The 22,797-nt window shown below is 42.2% G+C and overlaps 1 protein-coding gene across 8 annotated transcripts in view; it reads right to left on the bottom strand.

The window, feature by feature from the left end:
• The window catches only part of Dclk1 (doublecortin like kinase 1), a 288,806-nt gene that overhangs the window by 260,295 nt on the left and 5,714 nt on the right, over positions 1-22,797 (bottom strand). For all 8 annotated transcript variants that reach the window (XM_032898371.1, XM_032898374.1, XM_032898373.1 and 5 more), the window contains exon 3: positions 14,514-14,860. In XM_032898371.1, coding sequence (XP_032754262.1) covers positions 14,514-14,860 — 347 coding nt within the window. The remainder of the gene's footprint in view (positions 1-14,513; positions 14,861-22,797) is intronic.

A 22,797-nucleotide genomic window follows, 5' to 3' on the forward strand; every position in this document is an offset into this window, starting at 1 on the left:
CCTTGAGCACTCAGCCCTAAATGAGATGTCTTCATCAAAGCCCTCCCCTCAGAGCTCAGGGAAGCCTGTGGAAGAGGAGGCCGAAAGACTGTAGGAGCCAGAGGGGATGGAGGACACCAGGAGAGGGAGGTCCTCTTCCTCAACTGAGCAAAGGTCATATGAGCTCCTGGAGACAGAAACACAGGTCTGCATCAGGTACGCTGTGTATATATTATGGCTTCTGATCTGGTGTTTCTATGTGAACAGAATGAGTGACTCTCTGACTTTTGGGTCTCTTTTTCTTCTCTTGGTTTGCCTTGTCCAACTTTGATGTGGCTTTTTTTTTTTTTTTTTTTGATCTTACTATATTTTATTTTGTTGTTTGGTCGTTATCTCTTAGAATCCTTCTCATTTCTAATGAGAGACTGAAAAGGAGTGGGATCTGAAGGGGAGGGGAGGTGGGAAGGAACTGGGAGGAGCAGAGGGAGGGGAAATAATCAGGATATGTGTATGAGAAAAGGATATTTTTAAAAAAATAAAGGCTAATGTTTCAAAGAAAAGGAGAAAAAAAAGAAAAGAATGTATCTTTACTGTTGATTATCAATGAACTTCTAGTTCTTCTATACCAGGCTCCCAACCTTCCTAACACTGTAAACCTTTACTACAGCTCCTCATATTGTAGTGTCCCCCAACCATAATTTTTTGTTTTCATAACTATATTTTTGTTACTGTTAGGAATTGTAACATAAACGTCTTTGGAGACAGAGGTTCATAAAAGGTTCCACAGGCTGAGAACCTCTGCTTTATACCCTCTATTCTCCTTACTCAAAAGGAGTAGGTGGTTGTGACAATCCCAGAGGCCGAGTTTTTGGTTTTCCTGATCTTGAAGTTTTAAGTGGATTGATGTCATTGCTCTGACTGCCAACGCGCCTTCACAGGAGAGCTGAGGCTAAGGACGTTGAAATTTGGACAGTTACAAAGCGTTCTCAAGTCATTTAAAATTGGCCACTGGCTTTATGAGAAGGGATTCATTTTAATGAAAGCCACTTAATAGCACATGGGTACACAAAGCTAAACATTTTGTATTGTTTAAGTTCTGAATGCATTAACAAAACCACTCGGACTTATCAAAGCTTTGAAGGCAATTTGCCTAAAAGTGTTTCCAGGCTGTCCAGCTGCTACAAGGACATTTCCAAGTAAAAGTAACTCTACCAATCCTCTGCTACCTACAGGAATATGCAATTGTGATAAAGGGTTTCTCTCAAATGACGTCACTGGAGAGCACCTGATCTCAGCATCTGTGCTGTGCCCGACACGAACTGAACGGAGAACAGGCAGTCACGGCCAGAAAACACATTTAGGTAAAAAGAGCAAGGTGTCATCTTCTTGACAGAATCCACATAAAACTGTTGATCCAGTTTGGCTAAACCACAGAGCTGTCTGCAGCAGCCGGCTCACAGAGTCGGCTTGGGAAGAGGTCTGTTTCATGATCACTGTCAACATTCTGCCTGATGAAATAATATTTGACTTTGATTTCTTCCCAACTAAAAGAGGTCAAAGGTGATGTTTTTTGTCTCCTTCTCTTGCCCATCTCATCAGGGTCACCATATGTAATGATAATTTAATAAAAGGGTGTTTATTTTAAAATACAAAGCGACTAGGACTATTAATTTGAAATGAAATACAAATAAAACGGAGAAGGATCTTTTGCTATTAAAAAAAAAAACCTATGATGTTGCCAAGAAACATGACCATTTTCCCAGGCCATCTTTTCATAGGACACTGAGTTCAGAAATGGGGTGAGAATTATGGAGACAATTCCATTTGTCCCAGGGCAAAGCATCAAGCATCCAGGAAAAGTGAAGGAGTGACCGGGCTCTCCACACAGAGGTCTGACTTAATGCTGAAACTCATTACTTTTGACGTTCCTTTCCAAAAGAGAGGGTCACTGGGCTTTTAAATGTGTTTGTATGGCTTTGTGTGTCCTGGCTGGTGTGGAGTCAATGCCAGTCCACAGGAGCCCCAAGGAGGGACATCTCCTTTGCCTCTTAGCCTCTCCTCCGCTACACCGTAAGAGACCACTTGAGGTCCTTCCCACCGGCTTATCTCATCCACTCTTCTCGGCAAGCAAGTCTGTGAGATATGAAGTCCTTGGCACTAAATATCTAGGCACCGTGTCTGAAGATTACCTTCAAAGGTATTTGCTCTCCCATTTTCTATACACATTGAAAATGCTCTGGTGTTTGGGGCATCTTCCATGTTGAGAGTTTTCTCACTTGTAAGAAAGGTACCTGGCAACTGTCGATGATCTAAATTCAGCCCGTGGGAGTTTTATTGACTTTCACTCATGCCCACTGAAAATGCCCAGAAGACGAATGAGGAAAATACTCATCTGTGTATGGTGTGGAGAAGGACAGACAGCACCCAGCAGCACACATTTGGATGGACTCATTGGTCACGGCGAGCATTGATGTCTTCTTCAAGGTTGGCATTTGCACAGTGTGGTCACCTTTCCCGGAATCCCCTAATCTCCATTAAGTCTTCTTACCAGACGGCATCCACCTCCCACCCATCAAGGCTAGATTTCAGCAGGAACACATTTCTTACTAACGGTCTGGATACTTTCCTACTGACAATTATCTCTTGCCATCTGATTTGAAGACGGGTACTGAGGGAATTTGGATCAAATTGCTGCTGTCTGCTGACACTTGTCTTAGAGGACTTTTAAGAGTATGAGTCATATTTTTAGTATTTTTAGTGTGTAGAGTTATTTCCTTTCTATTGCATAAATAGCTTTTAAAAACTCCTATACCACTATAGTGAAAAATCTCAAAAAAATAAACCATCTGCGGCATTCAGTTGGTTCATCCTGAGTGGACCAGTACTGTCAACTATATACAAGACTCTGTGTTCTATACCCAGATCCTACAAAAAAAAAAAAAAAAGGACCGAAGTAGTGAGAAGGATATCAAATTATACAAAGTAGAGTTCTTTTTAAACAAAAAGGCAAAGAAAATGGACCAAACCATGGCTGAGGGCCATCTTATCCATCAGACTATGGGTAATTTTAATTTATCTTAATATTTTCTCATTTACATGGAAATTCTTTACATTGATTACATATTAATCTGTGGTGGAACACATCAATTAAAAATTAAATCTCCCATCTGTTCTTTTGTTTCGAGGGCAAGCTGTTTGCAGCATAGTTCAGATTTTAAATTGGGTTTCTAAAAGTTCCATTTAATTTCTGAAACTGTTGCTTTTCGCTTAATTTGGTTGCAGAAATTTAAGCCAATCGGGGAAATCTGTCTCGGCATAATGCTAACACCACCAACGCCCTCAGTTCTGGAGATTTGAAGCTTCACAACTGGGGTAGATTCTTCCTTGAGACTTGTTGGCTCACCAGTTTTTAAACCCATCAGCCACCCCTTCCTTTTGACACTGACCAACCAAGGCAGTGTCTAGAAGATTGAGGTTGGTTTGTCTGACTAAGGTGGTGAGATCTTTCTAACAGAATATCTATTGTTCTCTCACAGGACAAAGTTACATCCAGTAGCCCTATGAATGCTCCCAAAATTGGGAGATAGATTTTGTTTTATAAATTATCTTAAGTGTTTCACAAGTAGGCATTCAAGGTAGGAAGCAATGACTAAGATGGGTGCCTCAAAGTCTAGTTAAACTGCTGGGAGCTATTAAAGTTGCTTGGCATTTCACAGCCATGAACCCTGAGGTGACCAATGACCTACATTTCCTTTGACCCTCCATGGCCATAGGTGTTCATTTTGCTGGACAATTGAAGCAATGTGCTAATTTTAAGAGCATGGCCTGGGACAAACTGTAGAGTTGTTCAGGATGGTGGTTTTAATGGAAATGGTCTCCATAGGCTCATAGGGAGAGGCATTATTAGGAAGAACAGCCTTGTGTGAGTTGGAGGAAGTGTGTTACTGGGGGCGGGGCTTTGAAGTTTCAGAAGCTTAAGCCAGGCCTGGTGCCACTCTCTCTTCCTGCTGCCTGCCAATCCAGATGCAGAACTCTCAGCTCCTTCTCCGGCACCATGTTGTCCTGCATGCTTCCCACCAGGATGACAGTGAACTTAAACCTCTGAACTTTATAAGAATCGCCATGGTCATGGTGTCTCTTCATGACAATAGAAATCCAAGCCTGGACATCCAGTTGCTGAGATATCAAATCACTAGCTGAGCAAAGCTCTCACCAAGTCAGGCCTTGGAGATGCAGAGGCCAACAGGATACCTTCTTGGCCACAATACCATAAAATTTAAAGAAGAAACAAGCATGTATTAGACCAAGATAATGAGGACGTATAGGTTATATGCAATAGCAGCGAATGGGTCCCAAGAGATGAAGCTAGAGTTCTCCCAAGAAACAAGTAAGCGATCTATAGATGAGATGACCTTTAGGCTGAATCTTGGGAAATGAAGGAGGCTTGGCTTTGTGGAGTCAAACAGTGCTGCTAATTCAGAAAAATGTGTCGAATTACCATGGTAATAATATTCAGCATAAATATGAGTGATGACTGGCTCATATGAGAAGATTTTCAATAAATGATCCTAACAATGTTAATATAGCCTTATGGTTAAATAGATGACCAATGTGTAGATACCCTTAAGGAATGCCCTGTGCCATCAAAGGAGCAAGCAAAGAAAATAACATCCTGGCTGGATTTATAATTGAATGTCGATAAGTGTGCTGATAAAACACTGATAGTGCATTTTAGTGGCTCAGTTATAAAGGAAACCACACAAATTCCGTGCTCCTGGTATAATGAAATCAGTGTGATTAGTAGTTACCAGCAACTAATCACTGTTAGGAAATCCTGGAAACTGATGCAAAACATAAGTATAAGCATTTGCTACAGTTCAAGCTACTTCATTAATGACAACCACAATAATGTGAAGCACATGTTCTTACAACAACTTTAAAGATAAAACAAATCCAGAGAGCTTGATTTGCCAACTCTGGTGAGCGTTAGAGTCAGGATTTCAGGAGGTTTCACTCCAAATATCATGTTCTAGGCATTATTACAGGGATTATTTCCACGGGTGTGGTGGTTTGAATACATTTGTCCCAGGAGTGGCACTATTAGGAGGTGTGGCCTTGTTTGAGGAAGTGTGTCATTGTAGGGGGTGGGCTTTGAGATCCTTCTCCTAGCTTTGTGGGAGCCAGTCTTGTGTTTGCCTTCAGAACAAGATAGTGAGCTCTCACCTCCTCCAGCGCCAGGCCCGCCTGAAAACTGCTGTGTATCCTGCCTTGATGATAATGGACTGAACCACTGAACCTGTAAGCCAGCCCTGATTACATGTTCTCCTTAATAAGAGTTGCCTTGGTCATGGTGTCTGTTCATAGCAGTAAAACCCTAACTAAGACAATGAGAAAAGACACATTTACAAAAGAGGGGGGGGGACTGGTCATCATTAAGGCATATTATTGAGTAGAAGGCTCCAATCATATACTTCAAACATGATTTTTCTTAAGCCAAAAATAACCAAACAATTGAACTCTTAGCATTTCAATGCAACAACTGTCAGTAATTAAAAACTTCATGTTTTTTTTTATTTTGTTCGTTTGTTTGTTTTTTGTCAAATTGATACAAACCTATTCATACCTGGGAAAAAGGATCTCAATTAAGGAATTGTCTCTACCAGATAGGTCTGTAGGTTTGTCTATGGGGCCTTTTCTTAATTATTTGGTGTTGGGGGACCCAGCCCCCTGTGGGTGGTGCCATCCTTAGGCAGGTGGGGTGAGCCTTTATAAGAAAGCTGAGCAAGGGGCAGAAAGCAAGCCCATGAGCAGAGCTCCTTTCTGGTGTCTCTTTTCAGTTCCTGCCTTGGCTGCTTTTAGTGACCAACAGTAACCTGTAAGCCAAACAAGCCTTTTCCTCCCCACATTGCTTTGGTCAGTGTTTTACCACAGCAACAGATAAACAAACAAGAACAGGAGCCAATCATAATGCTAAATATGTCACACGGGTTATTTCCTTTAACACGTATGCCAACAACGCAGGCATCATTATTCTCATGACACAGGGGGTAAACAGTATTGTCAGACAGTTAATTGCTCCCACTGGGAGAGCGCTTTTCACTGTCTCTTGGGTAGAAGACAGATTTCTGACCCAAATCTATCAGTCTACAAAACCAGCGATATCTCTTTTGTGTCATGTAACTGTTGCTACCTATATTTAAGTTAAAATACATCAAAATTCCTCATCCTAAGCACATTCAATATACAATATACAGGAATTAAAATTTTAAATAAGTAAGCTGCTTATGGTGGTTTGAATATGAATGGGCCCCATATGCTCCTATATTTGAATGTTTTTTCTCAGTTGGTGGGCTGTTTAGGAAGGATTCAAGAGGTGTGGCATTGTTAGAGGAGGTGTATCACTGTGGTGGGCTTTGAGCTTTCAAAAGCCCACATGAGGGTTGGTCTGTCTATCCATCTATCTGTCTATCCATCTATCTGTCTGTCTGTCTATCATCTAGCTGTCATCCATCCATCCATCTATTCATCTATCATCTATCTATTTATCATCTATCTGTCTGTCTATCATCTAACTGTTATATACCCATCCATCTATACATCTATCTATCTATCTATCTATCTATCTATCTATCTATCTATCTATTTATCTATCTACCTATCAATCATCTATCTATTATCTGTCACCCATCCATCTATATATTTATCTATCTATCTACCTATCTCTATCTATCTATCTACCTATCTACCTATCAATCATCTATCTATTATCTAACTGTCACCCATCCATCTATATATTTATCTATCTACCTATCTATAACTATCTATCTGTCTATCTATCATCTATCATCTATCTATCATCTATCTATCTATCTATCTATCTATCTATCTATCTATCTATCATCTCTCCAGTTCTAGCTCTAGTTCTGCCTGCTGCCTGTAGATAAGGGTGTAAGCTCTCAACGGTTGCTCAAGAGCCACACCTGCCTGCCGCCATGCTTCCCGTTGCTTCCTGCCACAATGGTCATGGACTGTAAGCTAGTGTCCCGTTAAATTATTTCTTTTAGAACTTGCCTTGGGCATGGAGCCTCGTCACAGCAATAGTGCCGTGACTAAGGCACGATCTATCAGTCATCTTGTGGGTACTCTAACAGATATCCGAGATAATCAATTTAGAAAGAGAAAAGGTTTATTTTGGTTTATGGTTTTAGAACTTCCAATCCATGGTCTACTGGCCACATTGCTTTGGGGCCTGTGCAAAAGTAACACGTCATGGCAGAGAGCGTGTGGAATGGCAAGCCACCCACTTCATGGCTGCGGGGTGAAAGGACAGGGGAAGGGACTGAAGGGGTGTCTCAGGGGTTGCACTCATCTTGTGTAAAACCAAGTTTGGCTTACAGCGTCCATTTGAGCAATTTTACATCTGCCTTTACTCCTGCTCCAGGGGAATCTGACAAGCCTGACCTCCATGATTCACTGTACTGTGTGTGCTCACATGCACACAGGTGAACACATATACAAACGATACAAAAACAAAGCAGATATTGTTAAAGACAAACATGAGCACACACAGACACCCAAACACACACAGACACAGAGAGAGAGAGAGAGAGAGAGAGAGAGAGAGAGAGAGAGAGAGAGAGAGAGAGAGAGAGAGAGCAGGGAAAGCAGGGGCTTGGCTCCTGCTGCTCCCTCTGACTCTATTTCCCAGTGATGTAAAGACATTGCATTCATTCCCATATCTTAGAGACTCCACCTTGAGGAGTGAACCTCTAATACCCAGATTCCTGAGGGAAATCCAGGATTTGAACCAGGTGGGGAATCTGAATGAATTTCTCAGACTTAAGAAAAAACTACAAGCCAGCCTTTCAGACTGAAATGAAGCCCATTCACAGCTGACTTTAGAGTCTGAGCCTTTCCACCATCCCAATAGGGTTCCAAGTTCCCAACCAGAGGCCATGAGCTCCCAGCCTCTGAGAAGCAGAAGTCACCACTAGGAGGCTGTCCCTGACAGTCTACCAGAGCTCCCACTGCACACTACTGAGGGGCCTTTGGAAAATGGCTTTTTGTCCTGCTTCAGAACGTTCAGAGCTTGCACTTCCTAGCCTAGAAAACTGACCATTGTTAAAACTACCACTTGTAGAGCACACACTATGCAGACACTCATAGCTGATTACAGCAAGCAGAAGAGGATGTCACTCTTCCCAAATTGGAGGAAATAAAATCTACATAAGGACACTTGTAGTGGCTAAGTCTTGATTAGCCACCAAACACACATCACCTAAAATAGCACACCCTATTCTGAACACTTTAATTCTCTCAGTAAAATGTCATAATTATTTTTAATCTCCCTTTTCTTTGAAATCGGCTAAAATATTTCCATCAATTCCCAGATCCGGTGAGTTGGGAGCATAGCTGAACATGTGCTCTAAGCTTTTGTTAAAAATTAAATCTGGCATTTGAAGCTGAGAATTAAATTTTTAATATTAATTGCAAACAAAGCTTTAAAAAGTGCTAAATTCATCTTCCCAATTTAGATAATAAATCATAATAGTAAAAAAATCACCTGGATCAGAATGAAGAGTTTAAACATGCAATGGGAATAAAAGCTGTCACAGAAAAGCTTTATTTTCTTAAAAACAAAAAAGCATTACCAACAGATATGGGGGATCTCCTTTCAGACCCAATGAATTCTTATTTTTTTACTTTTCATCTAGAAACTTTCATTTTTCCCACTTTTAATGTTTACTATTATAACCAAGATCAGATATTTAGTGACATTTATCTCTTCTTACACTAATAAAAGGAAGAGGTGGCTTATTCTGTAAATGCAATTATTTTTAAGATCCTTTGTGCTTTAATTATTCATGTTTATATTATATGTACAGTGTTAGACTGGTCGTGTATATGTGCACCTCATGTATGCAGTGCCCATAGAGGCCAGAAGAGGGCACTGGATCCCCTGAAACTAGACATACAAATGGATGTGAGCCACCACGTGGGTGCTGGGAACCAAACACAGGTCGTCTGTAAGAGCAGCCTGTGCTCTAACCACAGAGCCATCTATCCCTGCAGCTCCTAAACACCGCTACTTTAATCTCAGGTTAAAATTAGATATCTAAAGCCAAAAGAGAAAGGAGCATCTTGTGATATGTGCCTCACTAATCCTCTAGGCAACCAAACAGCAAAATGGAACAATTATGACCGCATTCTGAGACAGAGTCGCATGCAATGGTGCCTCCCTCTCTCTCCCTCTGTAACGGTAGAATTTTTCCACTTGGTATTTCCAGGCCATGACTGACCTCTTGGGTCACCACTGAAAGTGGAAAAGCGAAATGACTGGTCAGGGTGGAATACTGTGCGTTAGCCAAATGATCCTTAAGATTTTTCACATAGGAAAAACAATAAATTGTCCACTCATGCAGGCGTGCTATTCCTGGTGGATTTTACAAAGTGTGCTGCCATATGAGATGTCTATCAGATAAAAATGGAGCATCGCTGGTTTCCCTCCCCTCTGTTTATGCACCGAGCATGCTATAGCTTCAATATCTAAGAATGCACAAGATGCAGCTGTGCCGTGTTTCCTGCTTAAAGACTATCTGGTTTACCACTGCTGCATTACAGAGAGGCTGCGGGTCTTTTGGAAATGACTTGCCTAGGACCTTCACTGTACAAGTGACCTTCTTGGGGACTTGCTGTTCTTGATATTTCTAAGGAAGTGCCAATAACTGTGAATTTAGAAGATTTACCAGCTGCAGCTAGCCAGGTTGACATTTCCATAAAAGGATTCAAGAGACATGCTATGCTTACACCCAATCTTGTATCTCTGTAGCTTAATTGTGTTAAAACAGTAATGTCTCAAATGACCTCCAGGAGTGACAGCTTGGCAGGGCAAGAGAAGAGCCAACACCGAGACATGCCAGAGGAAGCGACTCTCAGGTTCTCAGATTCTGGGAACCTCTGTGAGATGTGCAGAGACGGGGTGTGACTGAGATTTGCACACGTTCTCTTGCTTTCTGAGAGGCCCTCAATCAAGAGTGAGAAAAATGAAGCACCACTGAAAATAGGGCTTGGCAAATATTCGTGAGAATTCGGCAGGTATGGCAGCTGATAGCTTGATTCCAGGGTGGGCACAGTCATCCTGAAAGATGGTGGGACGCCATGGGCACAGAATGTTTTAGCTGTGCAATTCAGGATTTTTATGTTCTTGAGCCCCTGTGGTCACCTTAACTAACTGCAGTTTCCAGTAGATATTTCACACTGTGAAACGTTTCTAGTACTTTGATTTCCTGAGTTCAGTCTAAAAGTATCTCAGAAACAAGTCCTGGAGGCTAAATGAACTCCCAGGCCACGGCTTTAGCGCAACCCTGGGAGGGAGCAACGTAGGAGGCCGCATGATGGCTAGAACCGGTGAGAAGAGTGTGGGCACTATGCCCTCCAGTGCCCCGCTCCTCTGGGTAACCATGAACAGTGGCCACGGCTTTCACAGTGACTGCTAAATCCACAGCATCAGCTGTTCGCATCCATAACACATCTGTGTGCTGCCTGGAGGTGACAGGGAAACCATTTCAGCTTGTGCATCATCCTCACTCCTTACCACACGGCTACCAAACGCACCCAAGCATTCATTTTATGAGCAGCCCTGCCTCTTCAGTGCAAAATTATTACCTTTTAGTGTTTACTGCAAATTGGATTTTCCATCCTGTTTATGGATTTGATGCAGGCCTTAGTTAAGCAAATAAAAATAAATAAGTGAAGTCCAAAATCGTTTAGTTAGGTTAGAGTGTGGTGCTAATAAAACTTGGTACAAATCTCAAAAGGCTGATTCCTGGTGGCAGCACATAGGTGCCCAGGCCATGATGTACTGGGTGTGCTTGCTAATTTTATATCCGCATGATATAATCTAGAGTCATTTTGAGGGAAACTCCTTTGAGAATATTCTTCCACCAGACTGTCTCGTGGGCAAGCCATCAGTGCATTTTCTTGATTAACAATTGAGGTGAGAGGTCCCAGCCTACCGTGTGTGGTGCCACCCCTGGGCAGGTGGTCCTGGAGCAGCAGTATGAGAAAGCAAGATGATCAAGCCACGAGGACCAGGCCAGTAAGCAGCACTCTCCATGACTTCTGCTTCAATCCCTTTCTCCAGCTTCCTTCCTTGAGTTTCCGCCCTGACTTCTTCCCTCAGCAGTGGAGTGTGACAAGAGAGTCAAATGTAAAATAAATCCCTTCCTCCCAAGTTGCTTTAGGCCATGGTCCTCACAGCAATAGAAACCTAACTAAGACACAGATAAGATGCCATTATGACACACCGAGTGTCACTACACAGGAAGGCTTGAGAGAAACCGGCTGCTTCTCAGAGGCTAACTCAACCTCAGGCAGAACTGTCCAAACACGCTACTTGAACAAACTATGTATTGGGCACATTTCCCTTTTGAAGGGAAATGATTCAAAATCTCCTGGGGTCCATGAAGAAGGACTTTTTTTTTTCCTTCTGGGAATTCAAGCAAATATCCTTCATGTTCTTTGACTCTGTCATCTAATTCTTCTGCACAGAAAACGGTGCTTCACAGAAACATAGTCAACTTCCGTAGTCAGTCAGAACAGCTGCAGTGGGTATGATTTGTCATCTGTCTTGACTATGTGTCTACCTGTCTATCTGTCCTGCATCCACCCATCCACCCTACCCTGAAAATATTCAAATGAGACTCCTTGGGAAAATGTTTGCACTATAGTTTAGAGGGTGAACGTCCCACTCAGGCCTGCTTCTTAATGGCTTGTTTCCCAGGCTGATGCCATGAGCATGTGGTTGAGCCATTAAGATGTAGACCTTCATTGGAAGTCTTTAGGTTATTGGGGATATACCAGAGAAGAGGATTTGGGACCCTTCTTGACCCATTTCTCTCACTTCCTGGATTTGAAAGTCTTTGCTCACCTGCCCAAGTTCCTACCATGAAGTTCTGCCTTGCTATTGGCCCAAAGGAGTGGTGAACCTGATCATTAGCACCCGCAAACCTGTGAGTCAGATACTCTTCTCTTTATATTAGTAGAATCTTTATACTTATAGAATCTCACAATTCTCCCTGGGATGGGAGAAAGCTGCCTGCCCACTGTTCCATTTAAAATTTTTCTCAACAGTTTTGCCGGTATTCCATGCTTTGACCTGATCTGCCCTGATAGAATGATGACCAGCACAAGTCACGGAGTATCACTGGCTCAAATTCCAACTCCACTACTGTTGTCTTTAAGCATGTTTTTAATGTGTTTAACAAATATGTCTTTGCACGCTTCTCTGTTGAGGAAGAACAAGAGTCTAACTTTTGCAGGGATTAAACATGCTCATAGATACTATGTGCTTAGAATGATGCTCAATAAACCAGTTATTAAATGTCAGCAGTTCTATCACTGTCAGGGGCTGAAACCATAAGTGCTCTACGACACAAGAGCTATAGTAGTCATGTCTTATTGGTGATTATGATGAAGCTCAGTCACGTGATTTTAGAATCACTTGGTTCCAAACCAAGATCTGAATCCCAGTCTCTGAGTATTAAACATTGGATTACTTCCAATGGTACTGAATTATTCACATTTGTTTACATTAGTCCATAGGAAACACAGCCGCCGTGAAATGTTGACATTAGGGGAACTCAGAGAAGAAGAAACAGTTGAGAACATTCTATCCAATCAGGAAAAAGGAAATGATTGGTTGCCACGAGGATTGGCTGAAGCAGTGGCCCCGACTTGGTGACTTACTTACTATACAGCGATTTTGAATACCCTGAATTCTAAACGAAAAAGGCAGAAGAGGAAGTGAGGGAGGAGGAAGGGGGAGGAACTCTCATAAACAACTCAAAAGTCTTTTGAACTAAGTTATAGAAAGTAAGAGGTTTCCTTATAGCTTCCTTAACTAGCCTCATTCCTCACTTTGTACTCATTCATGCCTATCCCCTCCTGCCCACCCGTATCCCCTGTGCCAGCCATGGCTGGTCCCCTTCCTCTACACCCCTCCCCATATTCTTTCACATACATGTATATTTTTTGTCTTAAATTTTTCCTTTTTTTTTGAAAACAGATAAACACTCATCTTGAAAACAATCATCTCAGAAAAACGCACAACTACAAGATGTTTTGTACAACCCGAGATGGGCTAAAATGTCTAAATGTGTTGTTCCTCTCTTTGCTGCCACCGTAATTCACCATCCCATGGTGGACTTGCTGGGTCCTGATACATAGAGAACATTGAGGCCACTTAGATCTATAAGATGGAGAATATGACCCCACAAATCCTTATCTACATGCAGGTTTGATGAGACAAGCAGGAGCTGATCAATAGTCGCAGACAACGGCACACTCCTTTGCTCCTAATGAATTTTAATAACTTAGGACATTTAACAGCATCCCTGGGGGAAGGGATTCTTCACGACTGACACGTTTTATAGTGTTAGCATCTATTCTCATTCATAAAGTTTGGTTGTGTTAGCCTTCAGGAACTTTCATGAGAGTTCCACTTAACACAGCGAGTCTCTTCGTTATGAATCTAGTTTAGACTTTAAGATGAGTTAAATCATGCAAATCCTTCAAATTGCCTTCAAATTATAAAAAAAAAGCTATTCAAAAGAACCACATTAAAACTACATTTCAGGAATGGTTTCTGGGGAAGTGAGATGCTTTATGGGTAAGAGGCTTCTGGTAAGTTGACCGTGCTTCCGGGGGTGATCCCACACCCTTAAATATATAAGCAGTACAAATTGGATCCAGTGGGTTATTAAAAAAATAAATAAATAAAGCACATGAAGTTGGAAGGGTGTGAGGAGGTGGGGGTGGATCTGGGAGACATTAGGGGAAGTAGTAGGGGATGGACATGATCAAAATATACTGCATGAAATTCTTAAATACCAATAAAATACATTGCGAAAACATCCATTTCGAGCAAAGGTAATAATGCTGAAAATGATCACCGTAAGCAAAAAGGCCCCATTAAACTCCGAATGAGTAGCAAACACGCTGTGCATGTGAACAGTGTGGCATTTTCCTGCAGCTCCCCATCCGTGTCTGACTAAGTAGCCCAGGCAGGGCATGCCATTCCTTAGCTAGAGTTTTAAAAAATCTCTACAATTCAATTGAAGCTGACTAATGAACACTTCTGAGATGACTTCTATATTGCCCCATCAGCCTCGGTTTCTCTCAGAATCTTAGCTTTAAGGCTCTTGCAGGCCTTAAAGGACATAGGACAAATTTGAGAACAGAAGACAAAACAACACTGTTATCCTAAGCAAATAAATACTGAAACAATAAAAATAATGGTTTACTCTTCAAAGATATCCCCCTCTGTTTTTTCTTTATTATGATGATTAATCCTGTTTAGTACTAATATTCAACTAACATCAGATCAACAAGTGTTTGTTGATGACTAAATAACCCAGTCCCTTCTACAACCAACAAAACGTGCTTCAGGTCCACACCGTGTGCCAGGTATAACCTCCCACCCCAGTTTCCTGACTCTTGCCCATAAAGCCAGAGTCCCGATGCTCCGCTCTTACCTGCTTCCCATCCAGGGTGTACAGACGCTTCACCACACCCGAGTCCAGCTTGATAGCATCGGTAATGTCAGTGAGAACCTGCTCGAAGGAGTGAGCCGTCTTCTTGTTCAACAGGATTCTGACAGCCTTTCGTGGCTTCACCCCACTTCTGATGATGGTGACCAGCTTGGGTCGAATGAAATCCTTATTCTCCCGAACCTCCGAAGGTCCCCCCTTGGCAGTGGCCAGAGAAGACACTGCCCGGGAGGCTGAGGTGGTCTTGACATTCACTGACCAATTGGGGTTCACGTTCTTGGTGTACTCCAGCTTCTTAAAGGGCTCGATGGAGCCACAGACATAGCTCTCACCTGAGGAAGAGAGAGAATTTCAAATTTGCACCCACGGGAACCCATTTCCTTCCCCCACATTCAGCCTTTCATTTCTCCTTTTCTACACAGAGGCAAGAAATGCCTATGACTTTTGAGTCAATGGAAGAATGATTGACAATGAATTAAAACAAACCCCACAATTTCTCACTTCTAATAACTTTCTTTTGATACAGTCTGGCACCTTGGGAAGAAAAGAAAAAAGCAAAACAAAAAACATTTCTCTCCCTTTGGCTGCTCATGGAAATACTGACAGACTTGAATCAGCTTCCAAAAAAGAACTGGAGTTCAAAATTGAGATTATCTTTTGATATTAAGGGCATTCAAATTTTTAGCAAGCTTCAATGTTAGAAGCACATTCATTTGGGGCCTGAGATGATTTGAAAACTAAAAGTGAATCAGAGCACAGCTTCTTAAATAGGTGATATATAAGTGTAATGAGAGTGTATTACAAAGATTCTGTTTGGTCAGATGAAATTAAGAGAGCCAGTCAACATAGTAACTCTCCTCTGTTGTCTGCATCATGTGGACCCAGCCACACGCACAAGGAAGTTGGTTCAAACTTGCCGATTAGCAAAAACAAAGAGAATGACCAATCTACAATCTATAAAATCACAAATACACTGTAGTATCACAAAATATTTATTAATAAGTGACTCAAGAGTATGCTAATGAGACACTCGGTCTGAAAATATGTAGATTATATGCAAAAGACCACAACACAGGTGCTGAGCGACAGCAAATTATGGAATAACTGATTCTAAAAAAAAACAAAACAAAACAAAACATTTCTTAATCCCTTTTCTTGGATGTGTCAAGAATGACAAAAAAACTAACCAGCACAAAATGTGTGCCAAGCTTTATTTTGCTAAGAGGTTTAAACACTTCTTTCAAACATATACTTGTGCCCCATAAGAACCTATAAAGCTAAAACATATTAAACCCTTTTCATTAGCAGAGTCTGATTTATTTCAGGTATATTTTTCCTCAGATCTGAGTAGATTATACATATATATATACACATATATATATACATATATATATATACACACACACACACACACACACACACACACACATATACATACAAATGCATATACGTATATGTTGCTGTGCCACGGCGTTTGTTGAAGGATCATGAACTTATCAGTGGGAAGAGCTATGTGGAAGTTCAGGTTGAAGACTGTGGCTATGTGAGTTTGTGACCTGTACCAATCCTTTAGGCTTCAGGGTAATGGTTTACTCAATGAAATTTCATTGAGTTTCTGTGGAGGTCAAGTCAGAAAGACTGAAAATGCAGTTTGGTGGGAGAGCATGTCACTAGCATGTACATAGCACACAGGCCTGCTTTGTTCTCTAGTAACTCCCCAACAGACAGCGGAGAGGAAAGCGTCTCAAATGTGCAATTGCTCTATAAGCTCAGAGACAGCTTTACTCGTAAGCACACAGTAAGCGTGAAAAGACAATTTTAAACAGTAAGTCAGTCAGACAGCAGTCAAGCCATCCGACGCATGCTATCTCACCTGCACTCCTCACCACAGCCTGTGAGACCAATTCGGGCATGCTTCTCTCTGAAGGGCACAGTGAGGCATAATGACCTAGGTAGCTTGCTCAAGATCACATGACGAGTAAGGAAAAAACCAAGACCGAAACAGTGATTGGTCTGACTCCAGAGCCTGTACTCCTACCCATGATTCCATGGACCTACATGTGCCTCTGAGATAGACACCCATTTGAGTCTGAGATTGAAGAGAAGCTTCCTTGTTAGATTTGTTTGTTTGCCACCCCAACACAAACAAGAGTTGTTTGGGAAGAAGAACCTTGGTTGAGAAAATGCCTATAAGCAAGTGTGTAGAGGGACTTTCTGATGGATGATTGATTTGAGAGGGCTCAGCCCACTGTGGGCGGTGTCACCTCTGGACGGGTGTTCCTGGGGTATATTGGAAAGCAAACTGAACACGCTGCAGGAACAAACTAGTGAGCAGCACTCCTCCACGGCCTCTGCTTCAGTTCCTGCCTCCAGGTTCCCTACTCCAGTTCCAGCCCTGACTTCCTCCATGATGGACTACAAGATGTAAGCTAAAAATAAACCCTTTCCTCCCCAGCTTGCCTTTTTTTTTTTTAATCACAATGTTTATAACAGAAAAGCAAGCCGAGATAGAAAAAATAGGGATTGCAGTTAAGTTGTAAAAAGATGAAGCAGATTTGCTCTGACTCCCCATTGTTCGAATTTTTCTACAATGTTTACTGAGGAAGTAAGTATTTTTCTTTCAGTCCTAAACACAGGTGAAATTACTACTCCACGTACAGAAGTCTTGGAACCTTTTGTGTAGCAAAAGAAAGGAGAGAAAAAAATTGAAGAAATGCCTCAAACAGAACTAAGAATGGTGTCATTGTGGCTTCAAAGGATAATAGGGGAAGAGAAGACACAGGCGATGTTAAGTTAGATGTATCTCATTCCATTCAAGCTGCTCTGTGGGAGTGCTATGGACCAGGTGGTTTACAAGTGCCAGGCATTTCTCTCTTGGAGTTCTAGAAAGTGGGCAGTCACAGACTGAAACTGCAGACTTGGGAGACACCTTCCTTGCGGATGGCACCATCCTGCTGTGTCTTCAGGGGACACTGGGCAAGACCGTTCTCCTAGGCCTCTTTTCACCTAGCACCTGCTCCTTTGTATGAGTCCATCCTCATGACCCAGTCACCAAAGTTTCTATATTTTAACACTATCCCATCAGTGGTTAGGTTTCAACATAAGCCTTTTGGTAACTCACGAGTATTAGTAAGCTAGCAGGTGGCGACACCGCTTAGTAAAATCCATTAACAGGAGTAGAGAAGCACATTCTAGACAGTGGCAGAGAGGATTTCCCACTGGCCCTTGTGAGTTTGAAGAGACTAAGTATTCATTTCAGCTGAGTACACCCAGGCAGCTAACAGTGCCAAGGAGAGGGCTGATTTCAAGAGATAGGTCATTATTTAATAGTGGCCTTAAAGTAATGGGAGCTAGTAAGGTCACAGAAAATGATCCAGAGACAGGAAAATGGAGAGAGGGCAGCATAAAGTGTGGCAGGCAAAATAGAAACTCATAAATATGATACCATAGCAATAATTACTACAGACCTATTGATAAATGCCCAGATGCATAGCAGCAGCTCAAGGAGAGACAATGCGTCTACAAGGGCTCAACGCTCTTCTACAAACTTACTCTTGGCCAAGAGGAAGACAGTGACTTTGGAATGAAGATTCGCCTTAAGTGGCTACCTCTGGGTAAGACTCGTGTCAGAACATTTCACTGAAATAAGACCCTGAGGATGATTTAAAGTTACTTCTGTGGAATCCCTACATTAAATACTCAATCCTGAACTGATTTGCTTGCAGACGGGCATTCTGCAGGCTAACAGAGCAGTATTCAAACTCTCAAGAGTTGTCCCTGCTCGACAGAGGTCACAGACATGGCAGCTGAATACAATGTCTGGTTGTACAACAAAGGCAAAATCTCCAACCGATGTGGGGAAACTGATGGGGCTCAGTTGCTGTGTCGCTGTGTCCTGTTCCTCTGTACACTGTGTTAAGTTGTAGACCTTCCATTACGGAAGCTGGTCAAGGGGAGAACAAGGCACCCATCCTGTGATTCTTCTGTGAAACCAAGCTAATTTCTACATGAAATGTTTGTAATTTATTCAAATGATTTCATTCAAAAAATAAAATCTAGTCCTCAATTCACATACTATGTCAGTATTCTCTTAATTAAAATGCTTTAATGAAAATACTACAAGAAAGTAAGGAGAAATGACTTCTTGACCTCAGAGCTCACAGCCCATGGCATCCAGCAGGCATGAAAATAAAGCCATAAATTGAAAGACTTGTATATTTAATTAGGCAATTTTATATAAATTTGCACGACAGAAAACACAATCAACAATGTCACTGGGTTAAGAGGAATATAGGAAAAGCTCATTCATTACAACAAAGGAATGACACTGTAAAAAACAGATCCTATGTCAGTAAAGATGACACCCATGTGGCAAAAAGGGACCAAGGTTACAAAGCAAAAGGCATAGAGAATATTTAAATGTCCTTTAAACACATGAAATGATGGAAATTTAAACCATTATAGGATAGATATGTTTCCTTGATGGGTTGGCAAATGGCAAGCCATACAATAACAATGTCTCCTTGAAGTAGGCAGGGTGCAAACTGGAACCACCTGTGTGAATAGACACCAATAACCTCCAATAACCTCCAATAACCTCCAAGAACCTCCAAGAACCTCCAGAACCTCCAGAACCTCCAAGAACCTCCAATAACCTCCAAGAACCCCCTACCTTCACCCAACCGTTTCCTGTGTGGATCCTAAAATAACCTCCAACATGAACAGACAACAAATCCAAGTGTGCTCACTGCAAGCTTATGTGTAGCAAAGGGTCGCAAACACCCTAAAACCTCACCAAGAGCAGGCTGGTTAAGTGAACTAAGGTATATTCCTATGAGAAGTAATGGATCTCCAAGGTACTAATGTTACAGGAAAAGCAAGGTGCAGAACCAGACACATATGGAGTTACCATGCTGGGTTGATTACATGTAGACTGTAATATGTTGGCAACACTGAGGAAGAACTTGCCTCTGGGACTTTTATGGAAAGCCTGCATTAGAGCTTTACAGGCATTAATTTTTAAATTTTGACATGTCAGAGAGAAAGAGAGAGCCAGTGAAAGTAAATGAGCTACAGAAAGAGAAAAGTTAGAAAGAAATCCACGCTGAGAGTCAGGCAAGCGGAAGTCAAGACAGAAGAGAAATCACTTAACTGTGGGGTGAAATTCAGTTCACTGAGCAGAGTCTTTCTATAGTCTAGAGTTAGACAACTCCTGAAAAGACCAATGAGAGGCCAAGACGCAAGCGGGAAGAGAGAAAGAGGCGGATTCCACTGTTTCTGACAGAGCTGACCTACTAAGCACCTGACTTATTGATATCCAGGGACTTGGTATCTGTGTCATTTGTACCCTGAGAAAGAAAGGCTCTGACCTCTCACGCTGCCTCACAGATAAGAATGCAGAGGAGAAATCAGTCAGCCATTGCTCAGGATGTGCTGCATCCCTCCTGAGAGTTTGAAGGATTCGGGTGTGGTTCTCTAATTTATCCACAACAGCTGTATCCCCAAAGTAGACTCCAAAGGGCTCAAAGCTGGAGGAGGAGGCCACACCCCAGGGAGACACTGCAGCGCACTACAGCTGTCTTTAGTGAGCCTTGTGATTTGCGGAAACACACCAAGACCATTTTGAAACATGTGCTAGCATGCCCATATGTGTGCCCGCCGATCCAGTCATACATCCACTCGTTTGCACAAACACACACTCACTTGTTACATAATCTGAGCCCAGAACTGCTCTCTCAGTGTGCCTCAAGTATGCCTGTGCACAGTGATGAGAGGCTAATAATAAAACAGAAAGTGCCAGTAGCATTTATAAATAAAGCCCACATTTGTCATAGTTACTTGGAATTTTTAGCCCGAGATCAAGTGCGAAAGAACAAACTTTGAAAAATAATTGCAAGCCGAACACTCTTGTCACTGCGTCGACTAAAGAGGCTTAAATTAAAACTCAAACGGTGTCGTACCAGGAGGAGAAGCGGAAAGCTGATATCATGAACTGATGTTTGCATAAATTACTATGGAAAGTGAGGGATGCGGGTCTAACGAGGATGAAGCAGCGTCTTGCATTTTAATGGGCTAAGCAAAAATGTAATAGACAAGAAAGCAAATATCAATGAATTTCCAGCTATTTAAACACTCAGTGCAGCTGCATGCTAATTGTCAGTATTATGAAATAGAAAAAAAAGTTTTAACTGGAAATTTTAAAAAAAAAATGTAGACTCACACATGCACTAAAGACATCATTCAACCGGGGGGGGGGAGTGTATTAAAAATAAAAAGTTAAAACAATTTTAAACATCAGAATATTCCTTCAATAATCACTTTTTGTTGAGGGGAGCGGTAATGGGAGAAAAATCAAAAGATGACGTCAGAAGCTGTAAAGTTAGCTCAGTGGTTAAGAGCACTTCGTGCTCTTACCGAGAACCCAGGATCAGTTCCCAGCACCACATGGTGTCTCATACCATCTCTAACTCCAGTTCCAGGGTATCCAACACCCTCTTCTAGCCTCTGCAGGCACTGAACACATGGTACAAATACATACACGCACACAAAACATCCATACATATACAATAAATATTTTAAAGAGATGTGTTTCTGATATCAGCAGTTTCCATTTTTAAAATTAAGTGAGTTATAAAAACATTAGTAAAGATAAAAACAAAAAACATGTTTTTTAAAGAAATAGTAGAGCAAAAATATAATTTGGTGAGATCCACTACCAGGGATAGGAAATAGTGGTATTTAGATAAATTTGTGCTAGAATATCTACCTTCCCAGTACATCGGAAGACAACATATTGAAACAAGCACAAAGGTGCCTTTTGTAGGAGCTAAGTTCACAGCATAACACATCTTAGCGCCTGTCTTACTGGGTTCAAATCCTACCTCTACCACTTCCTGTTGTGTCCTTTTGCCCTCTCAGGATCACTGTGAAAGCCATAAGGACTCACACATTCAAGAGGGCTCTGAGGGCTGAACCCACGCTCATAACTTCAGCCATCATAACTGTCTTCAGCCAAGACAACAGTAGCTCGGAGCAGGCATTATATTAGTATAATTATATTATATTGGTAAAATGAACAGGAGAGTGAGGACAGGGGGTGTTGACCAGCCATGCCATTGCTAGGAAGGCAGTGCCATCATCAGCGCCTTCCCACAGCCTCTGACCAGCGGGATTGGTGAGTGCAGATCAATTTTGAATGGAAAAAGCAGAAGCAGCCCAGCCTTCAAGATGCCACCCAAGTGACTGTCGGATAGAAGGAGGCGTCAATCCCCAGATTTCTGAGGACATGCTGTGATCTAAGCACATTTTTCTACACCACCAGTACCCCACACAGGATGCCTTGTTCACTGGTCAGATACCTGACTCATCTGATCTTGCTACAGAGCCCATGGCAGTCACCAAATGTTTTACTTTCCCTTGTAGTTACCAAGGTCATACAAAGGACGTGGCACAAAAAAAAATCAAAGTTGACACAAAGAGACTTCATGTCACTCTTTCCCTTTAATTTGCTGGAAGTACCGACCTCTGAATAGAAGGAAAAGAGCCAAGGCTACAGGCGTCTTGGCAGGGCGACAAGCCACCAAAGATGTGAATTCCCGAAAAGTAAACACACACAGCTCAGGCTGCTGGGCACCGGCTAGAGTCCAGTCCTACTGTGCCTGGACCGGCACTCCTGCCAAGGGACCACGGGAAAGCAGAGGGTGGGGGTGGGGGAAGTCACATGCAAGCTCCAGCCAGTTCTAGAGGAAGACAAGGGGGACTCTGCCAGAGTGCAGCCATGCGACTGCAAACCTGGACTCCAATCCAGCAGGAGAGGATGCTCCCTGCTACCTATACAAGCCCAGGACGCAGCTGGACAGTGGGGCCTGGCCAAATCCTGCAGGAAGAGAGACGAAGTCAGAGCAGCATTAGACCGGATTCGTTCTGATGACGGTGCCACCTTCTTTGTCTTTGCCTTCGAAACTCAAGCTCAGGAAGACTTTCCCAGCGGAAGCTTAGGGATGCTCTCCCAGTGACTGCTCCCAACGTCATTAAAATAGTTATGATTCCTTTGGCAATGAAAGACTTCATGCTGTGTTCAAATGATGGCCAGCCAAGGCAAACATGAACAAGGGCAGACAAACGTCTCATTTACAAGGAACCAAGGCTTGTCCCTGGAACAAAACTGTCCCGTTCTCATAAATGTCCACAACAGATTTTCTGTCAGCATGAACTGGATTTTAAGATAATACGAACAGACTCATTTCTTCCTGTTCTCGGATGTCCCAGG

The sequence above is a fragment of the Rattus rattus genome, chromosome 3 (assembly GCF_011064425.1).
Source record: "Rattus rattus isolate New Zealand chromosome 3, Rrattus_CSIRO_v1, whole genome shotgun sequence".
NCBI lineage: Eukaryota > Metazoa > Chordata > Mammalia > Rodentia > Muridae > Rattus > Rattus rattus.